The sequence below is a fragment of the Solanum dulcamara genome, chromosome 11, assembly GCF_947179165.1.
Source record: "Solanum dulcamara chromosome 11, daSolDulc1.2, whole genome shotgun sequence".
NCBI classification, from domain to species: domain Eukaryota; kingdom Viridiplantae; phylum Streptophyta; class Magnoliopsida; order Solanales; family Solanaceae; genus Solanum; species Solanum dulcamara.
Window position 1 is genome coordinate 52,566,889 of NC_077247.1, and position 13,605 is coordinate 52,580,493.

The 13,605-nt window shown below is 33.1% G+C and overlaps 2 protein-coding genes across 4 annotated transcripts; one reads left to right on the top strand and one right to left on the bottom strand.

Moving 5' to 3' along the window:
- Positions 1-2,648: 2,648 nt before the first annotated feature.
- On the top strand, positions 2,649-4,583 carry LOC129875178 (F-box protein SKIP23). Its single transcript, XM_055950619.1, has 2 exons — positions 2,649-4,230; positions 4,316-4,583. Exons 1-2 carry the CDS (start codon positions 2,785-2,787, stop codon positions 4,355-4,357), a joined length of 1,488 nt encoding a protein of 495 aa, XP_055806594.1. The 5' UTR covers positions 2,649-2,784; the 3' UTR covers positions 4,358-4,583.
- Positions 4,584-11,326: 6,743 nt separating this feature from the next.
- Positions 11,327-13,167, bottom strand: LOC129874223 (UPF0548 protein At2g17695). Of its 3 annotated transcripts, none has more exons than XM_055949480.1 (5): positions 13,011-13,167; positions 12,810-12,879; positions 12,357-12,533; positions 12,087-12,282; positions 11,327-11,721 (listed from the first exon to the last, which is right to left on the bottom strand). In XM_055949480.1, exons 2-5 carry the CDS (start codon positions 12,866-12,868, stop codon positions 11,542-11,544), a joined length of 612 nt encoding a protein of 203 aa, XP_055805455.1. In that variant the 5' UTR covers positions 12,869-12,879; positions 13,011-13,167; the 3' UTR covers positions 11,327-11,541. The 3 variants fall into 3 exon arrangements, with proteins under 3 accessions (XP_055805455.1, XP_055805453.1, XP_055805456.1); XM_055949478.1 differs by having other exon boundaries at positions 12,810-12,903; positions 13,011-13,152; XM_055949481.1 differs by having other exon boundaries at positions 12,810-12,906; positions 13,011-13,152.
- Positions 13,168-13,605: the final 438 nt, after the last annotated feature.

Genomic DNA, 13,605 nt, shown 5'->3' on the forward strand with positions numbered 1-13,605 from the left:
TCAATTCCTACGAGCATGGACAGTGGAACTGTCACCCCCTTGGACCGATCTTGTCGAGAAGATCGGCAGTTGCCCTGGTATACTCAAATTGACGTCCTTCGCCTTTCAACTGCAAGTTCCCATTATCCCCAACGACACGGACACTTTTGGACTCGATCCTGAATTTTATCTAATCCAAAGCACAGTTTATCTCATCCAAACCAACCCCTTGATGATGGAGGTGGAGCTTTCATTAATACTAATAACCATTCGTCTTCCAGATCTGGATGGTTGGTGAGGTTTATGCAAACATTAGATGGAAAATTGCCGGTTTTAAATTCACTATGCCACAAAACAATTGACGTTAAGCTAGAGGTTGTGCCTAATAAGGTATTGAATTTACTAGACTACCGTGTTTCTCAAGTTTGCAAATCTTATCATGTGCAACTCTTCGATCCTTGTTTCCCAGCGAATCGCGATGTAGGGCATCTTGTTAGTAAAATTTTGCTAATTTCTACCAACAATTGTTTTTCTCTAATGGCAATTCATCGTAAGGGTGAGTTAAGTTACTTTAAGTCAGGGGACGAGAAGTGGACTACGTTAAGAGATGGCAGTTGACAAAACTCTAAACCAACTAAAATTTTGATTATCATTTAATTATTATGCTAATATCTAGGAGTTCAAAACCAACTAAAATTTTGATTGCTAAATAAATTATGATTTCCCTATATAAAAAAAAATTACATGTAACCACGTAGTAAATTAGCTAGAGGTGGACTACGTTCCATTTATCTATGTAATTCTTCTGCTTAATATTTTATATTAAACAAATTGAAATATTTACCATAAATAGGACTTCAATATATAATAATATTCCTATAATCTATGATTGTCCCATTTTTCTCAGTGTCGTTTTGTTTATCAAGTATTCACAAGTTTGTGTGATTTCAAAATTCTTCTCAATGTATTTTTCAAAGATGGATGCAGAATTTTATATTATTGCATGTTGATGTTGTTGCATCACTAATTCTTTTGGTGCTAATAGTATGAATTTTATAAATTTACAAGAGAAAATTTAATTTATTGAAATATTGTGTTCTAGAGTAAGAAATTGTATAGCCTTCGATCCTAACTCTTTATATGATTGATGATGTTTTGTTTAAATTACTGTAATTATAAGTAACTTAATATTCCTTATTATATGATTTCTTTTCAAAATTTAACTACATGCAATTGTTAAATTGTGAATAAATCATAAAATTTAGCATATCTTTTTTTAATTAATTATAGGCTCTAATGATTATTATTATTTTTGGTACATGCTCTAATTGTTATTGCACACATATAATATGATCAAATTGGGATAAACATATTTTCTACTATTAGTTGTTTTTGTTTTTGTACCAGTTTAATTAGGCACGTAGGGTACTACGAAATTTTCAACAAGAAATTTGTTTGTTGTTCGCCTTTTTTACCTCTGTAAATGGATTAATATGTTGGATGTAATTATAATTAGAATTACTATTAATTTTTTTGGTGGAAAAATAAAAAAATGATGTGAGCTTGCTTTTAGTTTTAAGATTCTTTCAATTTTTTTTATTTGAGATTCTTACTACCAATTAGGATTTATTATAGATTTAGAGTTTTGTTGACAATTAGATTTATTACTGTGTGTATCTTTAATTAGATTTAGGTTTAATATATCACTTAATTTAGGTTTTATTCTTTAATTAACAAATAATGCTTACATAGTCGTTTTGCCTAATATAATGAAGTTGGAGTTCAAATTTATGACTCTTCACTCATATGCCACATGAAAAAAGATATGATTTTTATTTTCTTTTTGCAATTTACTTATTATTTTAATTTCACTTATTTTTTACTTCTCATATTAGAATAACTCTTATATTTTTTATGAAGTGTGGTGCCCAACTTACTTTAACTTTTACCAATAAATGTAAATGATTTTACAAAATAAGATGAAACAAGAGTAATTAGGAGCATAGTTTCCTATCTTATACCTCTATGCGTAACAGCTTATTAGGTTTCAATAGGGCTCAACATTTTTTGTTTGTTTGTGGCATTCCACTTTTAATTAATGACGGAAATTAGATGATATGGTCTATTGATCGTGAATATACTGATTGAAAATTTTAAGAAATTTGAAAATTATGTCATCTACCTCTCAATTTTATATTTAATAAAATTTATTTTATATAAATAATACTTGAATGTTTCAAAAAACTCATAATAATATGTTGATCGAATTTTTTTTTAAAAAAATTATATACTCTAACATAGATATACGCACAAAGTGTGTACATTAAATTAATATATATATATAAAATTAAGTATTAGTAAAACTCTATGTACAAATAATTATGATGATTAAATATATCATATTTTGATTAAGTAATTTTACCATCTATCTATAAATAAATATGGAAAAGAAATCTATACCCCAAACTCGTAATAGTAGCTTATTTAGAAAAGTAAACAATTTTATGATTTTTGTTTAACTAAACTTTTAAAAAATAATGTATTTTCGATATAAAAAAATGAAAAACAGTTTTGTAACCCATAGGAACAAAAAGGACAAAAGAGAAAAAAAAAGATGTATTTTCCAAAATTACCAGCTGGATACAAATATATTGCCAAAATATATAAAAAACAAAAACGGATGCGCAGAATCCGCGGTCGGTTGACAACTGTTATAGTGGAACCGTAGCGGTTCACGTTTTCGCTACCGTCTTCATCGAATATATAGCAGCAATACTAGGGCTTTAATGGATCATCCAAGCTCTGATGGAGCAGCAAACTCTGGGCAGTAGAAGGTTCATTCCGTGGTCCGATATTCCGAAAGAACTCGCCGAGAGGATCGGCAATTGCCTCGACACTAGCATTGACGTTCTTCACTTCCGTTCAGTCTGCACAACATGGCGTTCCTCACTTGCTCCTTTCAAAATCATTCCTCATTTTCCTTTCGAAATTCCCTTCCCTCTCGACCACCGTAGCATTTATAAAGGCAGGCCTGGTTACCATCTTATCGAAAGCACTGTTTATCTTTTTCAACCTCTTGACGCCGATTCAATTGATTCGCCTTGTAAAGGATGGTTGATCAAGGTTATAAAAACAGCTGATGGAAAATTGAGGTTTTTGAATCCACTTACAGGCAGGCTTATACAGGATTTGCCTCATCATATGCCTAAGGTATTGAATTTACTCGACTTTCGTGTTTCTCAAGTTTGCAAATCTTATCATGTGCAGTACTTCATGCCCTCGAAACCTTTTTTCCGTGATTATGATGTAGGCTATGTTAGGAAAATTGTGCTTCTTAGGAACCACAATGCAGGGAGTCAGAGGGATAGTTTTTCTTTAATGGCCATTGATCGTTCTGATTTGTTATGTTATTTGAAGTCTGGGGATGACAAGTGGACTACGTTAAAAGATGCTTCTTCTTATATTGATGATATCATTGTGTATAAGGGGAATTTTTATGCTGTTGATCGATATGGTGATACCATGAAATTTGATTCCTCGTTTAATGAGACGGCGGTGGCTTCCAGATTTTCCGATGGTGGTAGGAGGAAGAAACGACTGGTGGAATCGGGAGGGCAGTTGTTTTTGGTTGATAGTAGTTCAGATTTAGGTAAGGATGTCAGCCGTGAAATTAAAATGTACCAATTGGATGAAGAACAAAATGAGTGGATTGAAGTGCATACTTTGAATGATGGAATTTACTTTGCTGTTAATGATTGTTGCTTCTCTGTTTCGTCTCGTGATTTTGGTGACAAGTACTGTAGAGGAAACTGCATTTACTATGTAAAGGGGCGGGTGTATTATGACGATGAAGACAGTGACGATGATATTGGTATGTGTGGTTGTTGTTGCGCTTTTGGTGATGACGATCTTGATCCTGTTGTTGCTGGTGATGATGAAATTAGCTACCCTATTAGCAATAATAATGACCAAACTAATGAGTCTGGTCGAAAATCAGGTTGTGATGATTTGATCAGCGCCAGTATTAGCAATGATGATCACAAGATGAATGCTTCTAGTAGCAAATCAGGTGGTGTTAGAGAAGAACAAGCGGTAGATAGATACAAAGGAGTACTTGACGATAACACCTGTGTGTTTACCATAGAAGATGGTAAACTTGGATCACTGTTATCATCCCTTGATTATGCAGAAATTTTATGGCCACCTCCATCCTGGCTCAACGGTGAGGATCAGACTCCTCCACATGCTCATGTAAGTCTTCAAAACTGGTTCATTCTTCACAAATCTATATATATAATTGTAACTCTTGTCAATTAATTAGCGTATTCGTTTACAGGAAATTGCAGAGTCTTTATTATCTATAAATAAAGGAGGATGAGGCAGCAAGCGAGATCAAGTCATGAGGAATCCATTTGCTCTCTGTTGTTCTTTCTAATTTGTCGTTTCACCTTTAATTTGCTTTTGTGTTAGTTTATGGCTAATGAACGGAAGATTTTAGGAACTTTAGTGTTGCCTTTCTATTATTCTCACATGTACTTTTATCCTTTTCCATTAATCTATAGTATGTCCTATCTATAAATTTCCTTGGCGTAAGTTGATTATCATTTGGGAAATTTGCCTGCATTGTTAAATATTGTGGAAAGTCCATAAATCCAAAATCTTTGGCTCATATTATCTTGATTCGTTGTTTATTTAGAGTGGGTGAGTTGAATTCGATGAATTTGGGGTTCTGTTAGGGCCCGATGGTGTTTTCTCAACACTGTTGGAAATCCACATCTACAAACTATAGTCATCAAGACAATTGGTACTAATTAAGAAATTTAGCAATTAAAACCAAGATGGTAAAGAAAAAAGGGAAGCAATCTTCTACACATAAAAACTCAAGATACATTCACTGTTAGCACACACTAACACTTGTTTAGATGATTATGTATTGTTTCATTCTATATTCTTATGCACAAAAAAATTACCTAATATTTTTGTCTTGAATAGAAATTGAATCTGAGGCTTCGTGTAATTAAATTGACCACTAAACTATACACTCTTGGGTGCATGATATTATGATTACTTCAAGGAAATGTGATGTTTGTAATTAAGGTAAGGATTAGAACTATATGGCTGCACTAGCTTGGCGGAGCTACCCTCAGGTAAGGGGTTTTAAGCGATACCCCTTCATCAGAAAATTACATTGTATATATAGGTTAAAATTTGGTTTAATGAATATATATATACAAGTGTTAACACTTTTTTTATACAAGTTGAAGATTTAGTGTAGTGGTTAAGGGGCAAAAATTGTGTGAGGTTGTGTTATATCCCTAATAGCAGCATATATTTTCTTACTTTATATTTTGGCACCCCTTAATAAAAATTTTGATATACCCCTCATTATAAAAATGGTTCACATATACCCTTTTATCTAACGGAAGTGAAAAAAATAATTTTAAATTTATTTTTTATTTTTTATTTTAAAAAATTCATGTAGGAGTATATATGACCCTTCCTTTTCACACATATTTTTTTGACTTTTTTGATTATCATTGTTTTAGTTTCTTATTTTTATGTTATTTTTTCTTTCATTCTTTAGTATAAAAAATATGAAGAAAAATAAATGTGAATGAAAAAAGAGAAAAAAGTAAGAAAAAAATTATGGGGCATATATGGTAAATCTTACAAGAAAGTTAGTGAAAAAATAAATTTGACCATCAAAATAAGAAATCCAAATTAGACGTTGAATCAAAAAAGACAAAAAAGAAATATGTGTGAAAAATATCAAATATACCCCTACATTATTTATTTTAAAAAATCAATTTTTAAATTGATTTTTTCACTTTCATAGAGGAAAAGAACATATTGTGAGCCATTTATATAACAGTAGGAGTATAATATATGAGCCACTTTAATATATAATGAAGAGTATATTAATTCTAAATAAAAAGATTGAGGGGTATATTAGACTCTTTTTCCTATATATAATAACACTAGATATAAATTAGGTGATGAGACACCTTTCTTGGCGAAAGATTTTATTTATTTATTTCTCTTTTCTTGACATTTTTTCCATCATTTTCCTCATTGATTATATTGAAAAGCCTATGTGAAGGCTAAAGTAAGGAGAGTAAGGGGCTATTAGCATTAGGATTTAGGTCGTGTGTATTGGAGAAAATAATATATACATTAGCTTTGTGTATTATTAGAATCTTGTTTGGTATAGTTTTTTAATCTATATAACTAATGTTTGCAGTACTAATACATTTTATTATGCATTGAGGTAAGTATTGTTAATATCATAAATTTTTATGCATAGTAATGTAATGGGTTCTAATGCATACATTGTCATGTTTAAAGACATAATTGTCTCTCACAATCTTTTTCGCTTCCTTTCCGTACATTGCCATGTTTAAAGACATAATTGCATACATTACCATGTTTATAAATAAATATTTTTTTAAAAAAAATTATGCAATGAATATTATTTTAAGAGTCCAGAGCCAAAAGGGCTATTTTTTTCTTCAAGAATGCATGTAGGGCCACTATTTAAAAAAAAAACAAAAGGACAAATCACTACCTCAGCAGCGATTCCCTTCTCGATCCTCTCAAGTTTCTTATCCTGTTGAAGGCTTATGAATCGTTTTCCCCAAAAAGAGATAATCTACTATTTTGCCTTTTTTTCCTTTTATAAAATCAAAAATTCAATAAAATAAATAAATAGGAGCCAGGACTCACTACGCCACCTCAGCGGCTGGGACTCCCTAACCTTTTCTATCTATCTTTAGAAGTAGAAGATAGGGTGTTAGTTGTTTCATGGTTCCCAACGGGACGTAGCTAACCCTTCTAAGACTTGCTTATCCATTTGGGTTTCCTAAGCAAAACGGGGTGGGATTTTTTAATAATATCGCTGCTCTTGCAGCGATTTTGTAAAATTTAATTATTTTTTTTAAAACAACGCTCCGACAGCAGTGATTTTCAACTTTTTTTTCTTTTTTTTTTTAACAGCATCGCTGCAAGTGCAGCGATTTTCAATGTTTTTTAAACACATCGCTGCAAGTGTAGCGATTTTCTTATTCACATATCAAGTTCATTATGTAAGTTCCGGATTAATTATGCAAGTTTATTAGTGTTAATTTTATATATAGCAAAATGTAATGCTTCTAAACATAGAACAAGGTATGCATAATATCCTATGAAAATTTCTTTAATTGCTATAAAATAAAATGTTTTTACAATAATTACTGGTAAAATTAACTTAAGATAACTTTTTTTTATCTAATATAAGGAAAATATAATTGTAAAACTATTAGTATGAAACATTTTTCTTTGGTGATTAGAAATAATTTGCAAATCTTCATTTTTAAAATTTTTATATACCAAATTAAACAATACCACATATTCTTTCATATTATCCATGAAAACACTGGTCAACACATTTTTTGGTAAGGGCTAGTATAAAAGTGTCTTTCAATTCAGGAGGATAAGAAAATAGCTGCACTTGCAGCGATATGCTTACAAAAAATTGAAAATCGTTGCACTTGTTAAAAAAAATTAGTTGAAAAAAAATAATTTTACAAAATTGCGGCAAGAGCAGCGATTTTAATAAAAAATTTGACAGCGTTAAAAGTAGCAAAGGAAATCATTGCTCAAGTAGCGATTTGTCCCTTTTGGAAATTTTAAAAAAGAGCGGCCTTTTATGCATTTTTGAAGAAAAAAAATAGTTTTTTTGGCTCCGGACTCTTATTTTTAATACACCAAATCAATCATAGATAGAAAAATCTCAGCACAACTAATATCAATATTATTAATACAAATATTACTAATACATTATAATTTTAGCATTATTCTTATAGACTATAATTTCAGCCAAACGACCCCTAATATTACATGCTCGTTACCGCCAAAATGAAGAAGGCACCAAAGAATCGCACTGAATAAATGAAGAGCGATCTTGAAACTGATCAAGATTTTGCACAAATTCCCTTTCTTCCATTCTTCCGCAGTTGTGTTTCTTTCACAATTACATTTTAATTTCTTCATCTTCTTCCTTATCTTTCTTCTTTCCAGATTTATGTATAAAAATTGCAGAGAAACTTGAAGAGAACGAGATGGATCATCTGCGTTTTCGCTCCATTTGCCCTTTGTGGCGATCCTCTACTCTCCCTCTCCGCAAACCTCCTCCACTTCCTTCTTTACCGACTCTTTCCAATCCGAAAACGCCAAAGAAAGCCAGCTTAGTCTAGAAAACCGTCTACCTTCTCCAGATTCCGGAGGATTTATGGAACTTGCCCCATATGAAGAAATTTAAACGAACCTTCGCCATCAAGGTTAGTAAACCGTTCTCCCCTGACAAAATTCGCATTGAGAGTCTTCTTTCCCATATTTCATTGGAAAACAGAGCTAAACCATCTCCACCCTTTGGTACCGTACTGAATTTGTGGAATCTTCGAGTTATTGAATTGTGTAAGGTGTTTTATACGCCTAAAAGAGAAAGCGGGATAGTCTCATTGCGGATCAGTAGTGCTGGCGAACAATTGACGGCAATGGGTATTGAAAATGAAGGCCAACTCTATCAGTATAAATCAGGAGAAAAAAACTGGATCAAAAATGGCATGGACGGTGAGTGGGATGATATTATCAACTACCAGGGACAGTTTTGCGCCATTGACATAGAAGGAACGACACTCCTTTTTGACTCATCGTTTGCAGTCCCTACCTTGAAACGGTTAGTGGATTCATGTGGGAAGCTATTTCTGGTTGAGCTCTACAACGTTAAAGATGGAAGAAAAGGCTTGGATTCAAATGGAAAGTTTGGGCGATCGGATATTTTTCTTTGCTGAAGATTGCTCCTTCTCTCTTTCTGCTCAAGAATCTCCAGGATATAAAGGTAATTGTGTATACTTCAAATTTCAAGCTAATGAAGAAGAACATGATGAACGCTTGAGATTTTGTTGACCCAATACTCAAGTTTATAATCTCGACACCGGGAATTTTGGGAGAATAACGACATTTCCTGAGCATCTTCAGATATTCTGGCCTCCACCTAAATGGCTTGAAGACCCTTGTCTCCTCACTTCAGCACAGTGATTTGAAGCCTCCAAAAGCCGAGTGTGGATCAAACGCATGTCATGTATCCGAACCCTAGTGCAGACACAGCCTACCCACCATGTGTCACTTATCATCATTTCTCAATAATCAGAAGAATTTAGTTCATCATGTTCATGGCCACTAACATTGATTTGTCTTCCTGGCTATATTACTGTTTTTCAGTTAGATCTATACTCTATGTTCAATGCCTTTATATTTTCTGAAAGTTAATATTATCTCGAAGTTTCAACTAATTTGTTTACACTTTTTCATTGTTTGTCACTGCACTTGCACATTTCTCATGATTTCCACTCATTCATAAGAGTTTTTTAGGTGGCCTCATTGAAAAGACTATACAAAAAGCTCCACGATATGCATACATGAAGGGATTGTTTATAACATTTATCAAAACAAAGTTCTGAATTGGAGACAGGGATGGATATATATATACATAGAAAACAATTTTTGACTCGAGATGTGCATATCTGCAGAAAACTTTTTGAAATATGTCTAAACCCATTATTAAATTTAAGTAATGTATTAGGGAGATATCACATTTATTGCCTTAAAATCCTGGATTTCACCCTTCCATTGGCAACAACCAAACATATGATCTTGCTATTCACTTTTACTTTGTCATAGATGAGATGCACAAAAAAGAAAAAATGTTCAACTCAAAAGAGGAGTTAAACAAAAATATAAACAACATTAGGAAACAAACTTAAGGTTACAGGAACTCACTCAGGTAAGCATCAGATTTTTGTTCAACTGATCAAATATATAGTAACTTTTCTATGTTAAAGTGCACAAGTTAGAAATATATACAGTTAAGCTGTTACATTTGAATTTAACTTTCATAGATATTAAATATTAGAAATAAAGAGTATAGCCAAATTATAAATTAACATTCAACATTGACATACTGTTACTTTTGGAATTTTTAGAACTTAAACGAAATAATTCCTTGATAGACTAGTAAGTGTGTACCAGACCATCCAGTATCAAATTTTTTCTGCTTACTATCCCGTAAAGTAAACAGCAGAAGTTGCACAAAGAAGACATAAAAGGTAGAACTAGGCAACGACAATCGATAGAACATGCAAAGCTGATCAATTGTAGCGGCACACAACACAAAGTTTGGTAATGAATCCAGGCTGCCCTCTTTAAGGACGAGCTTTGTGCTGCTGATTTCTCTTTCCTCGGACACCCCTATATCTTTTACCAGCAGAAGTTGCAGATCCAATCAAGAACAGAGAGCTTACTGCATTAGGGTTCAATTGGATGACACACTGGTTGGTGGGCTTACCATGAATAATATCCTTGGGAACAGGCCCGAGTTCATTCCACAACGTGTAAAATGAACATGGTAGATCACAAAGTCCTGCTTGGCTTTGTAGGTCTAGTAATATGTACAATGGTGGAGCTGTACTCAAAGCTTTACCCTAAGCAAGAACAAAATCACATCATACCGCTTCTTCCTCCATTGCTCAGACACACAAGTGCAAGCCCCAACTGAATTAGTTTCCGTGCAGCACTCTCTGCTCTCAGTCCTGCCCTTCTCTCCCTCTATGCTCAACTATCAATTTAGGTACATAGTCCACTCTACTTAGAACTTACATGACTACCACTTTTTAAAGTATTACACCTAAACATATCAACAAAATAAGATTTCTTAGTATAAGTGAGTTCCAGTAACTTCTCCGAATTTCTCACCATCAACGGTATGACATACCAATGATGGAACCATCAGCTGTGGTTTCAATAATTTCGTGGTCAGCTTTAAATAATACGCAAGTATCCCCTAAAATTATTTTGTAAATACTTCCTTAACTATTTCCCACGTAACTTCCTCTTCCTAAAATTCACCCCTTGGACATGTGAAACCTCCATTGGATCTTCAAAGTATAAAACCTGAGCTAGCTGGAAAAAAAACTCAAACAAGGTGCATGATGGTCACAATTCTAGGAAGTTGTATAAACCTTTTAACATGGTAGCAACAAAAATGTGCATCTTATAGAATCTTCATTGGGAGATAATTGAGAGCAAAATAAGAGTGTGTGCTGCATATTTCTCTTTTGAGTCATGAAGAAAAAAGCAGATGTATATGACCAGTTCGTTTGTTTTTCTTCTTTGGGGTGGGGGGAAGTTGAGTGGCCTAGGAAACGACTGTAATTAACTGCCCCGTGATTGATGAGCTCACATTCACATTTTCGTAGGTCAGCCAAAACAACAATAACAGCTATTCAAAGGAAGACGGAAACAATAGAGAATATACACAGAATGGAATGACCCTTTCTTGAAATCATTCACAGGGTCATTTTTTAACAAGGACTAGAATTGCATTATTGGCAACTAGGTCGTGCATGTAATGCAAAAAAAATATGAAATCAAGACCCAATATAATTGTGGATGGGAATATTTTACAACTAAGATTTCTTGTCTACAATGAGGAACTTTTTTTTACTCACAGCTACATCCCCACATATTTTAAGCAGATAAATGTTTCTTCACCACACTACCTGATCGATGAGCAAAGTATTTTTGCCTGAGAAGAACATAAGGGTATCCAAAAAGTGACAGTAGATGTGCAGGCTTCGAGAAGGAAAGTATCTCGTACCAAACTAGATCGTTTTCGTCCAATGCTATTGAAAAACGTTCTTCACCAGCCTGCTCAAACACCAGGTATCACGAACTCATATTTGTGAAGTTTTTCATGCAGCTTTATAAAGGAGAATGATAGGTCTAAGATGTGACAGTAAACTTAAAACTTCAAACAAGGAAAATAGGACATAACATTATCATTTCTAGTATGCATTCTGTTAGACTTAGATACTAACCCACCCACCACCCCCAATGTAAACCTTTTGCAATGGCTTAGCAGCTTGTAATTGAAACAGAATCTTAAATCCTTAACGTTTTTTTGCAACTATAGCTAAAGTGACATGAACCTAATGATATCATGACCAGAGAACCTAAGCAGTTGAAAGGTATATTGTAACAGCAAACAATTGCAACAAGGAGAGCAAACTAACCAGCAAATGTCCTTGCAGAGTTCCACTGCCAAAACTAAATGAAGCCCCCTTTTTCGAGTTTTTGTTCTCAGTGACATAAACCACCTGTAGAGGCATCATAAGCCACGGGAAGAACTCCTTCACACAAACACAGAACTTTGTCCCACTTTGAATTGGAGTTTTTGGATCAACAAATGCCCAATTCAATCCAAAATGCCTGCAAAGTTGGTTTGGTACATAATCAGACCATTGATCGAATGATATTTCTACAAATAACTGATATCACCAAACCTCCAATTTTGTAGGGCAGCTTTTCCCTTCTCAAAAGTCTCAACACCTGAACCGACTAAAACACGAGCACAATTAACAGAGAAACCATCCTTTGCAAGCTCTCTGTCTTGCTTAAGTAGAGGAGCAGATTTCTCAGTAGCTCCCCTGAATCTATTATCATAGTTAAATGAACCAGACCTGTTAGCAAGGAAATGCTCAACAATGATTCACACAATTAAACTAATAGAAATGGAAATAAATAATGCTCCTATCTTTCAACTTGTTTATCTGGTTTTAATTGGGCAAAGAGTTTAACCTTAAACTAATGATACGCAGAATGTACCAAAATGTTTTTTAATTTAGTGGTCTGAAAAGTTAGAATTTAAAAATAGACAAAAAGTGAAAGATGCGTCTTTCTTAAACGAAAATAGTAAGACAAATAAATTGTAATGGAAGGATCTGGGCACTCTTTACTTGTTGATACATGCTTTCTGCTCTTCAGGAGATGGACGCGTCCAGCTAAGAAATACCATCAGTACTTAATCTGTAAAGATATCACTAAGTTTTTCTGCTAAAGATAAAATAGGAGCATAAAAAACGAATGTAGAAATTATTTATGAACGAAATAAATAGGAACAGAGAAGATAAAGAATATGAGATTGGCAAAAAAATTACCGGAAACTCCACCGCCGGCAGTGAGGCGACGGTGACAGTGAGCAGATGAAGATGAGAGATGAGAGATTTGGAATTGGGTTTCTGTTCTGATTAGCCAATTAGGGACACTTCTCTTTTCTCATTTTTGCTATTGATATTTTAAAACAAAAATAAAATAAGTCTGTCCCCGTGCGAGCAAAATAATCTATAAGCTAAATAGCACACACATTGCCTAATTCGAATGGAAATAAAATTATTGATTTATTAGTAATTAATTATTGATTTAGGGATTTTAATAATGATTTTAATTTTTTTATTATCAAGTTATTGATTTTAATGATTTGAGAATTTTTTTAACGAGTTAACCGATTATTCAATAATAAATTATATTTGTACCATTTCATATACAAAGTCATTGTCTTAGGGTTTAGTTTCATACTTTTATTTTTGATTGTCTCAAATTCTCGATTATTCTACAATATATTAGTGTTTGATTTTAAGCAACATGCAATCTGTCAATTTATTTGCATGGTTCATTTGGTTTGTCTCTTATTTTTAAGTGATTTCAATAAAAGAGTGTGTCAAATCTTAACATTTAAATCGATAATATTCAATA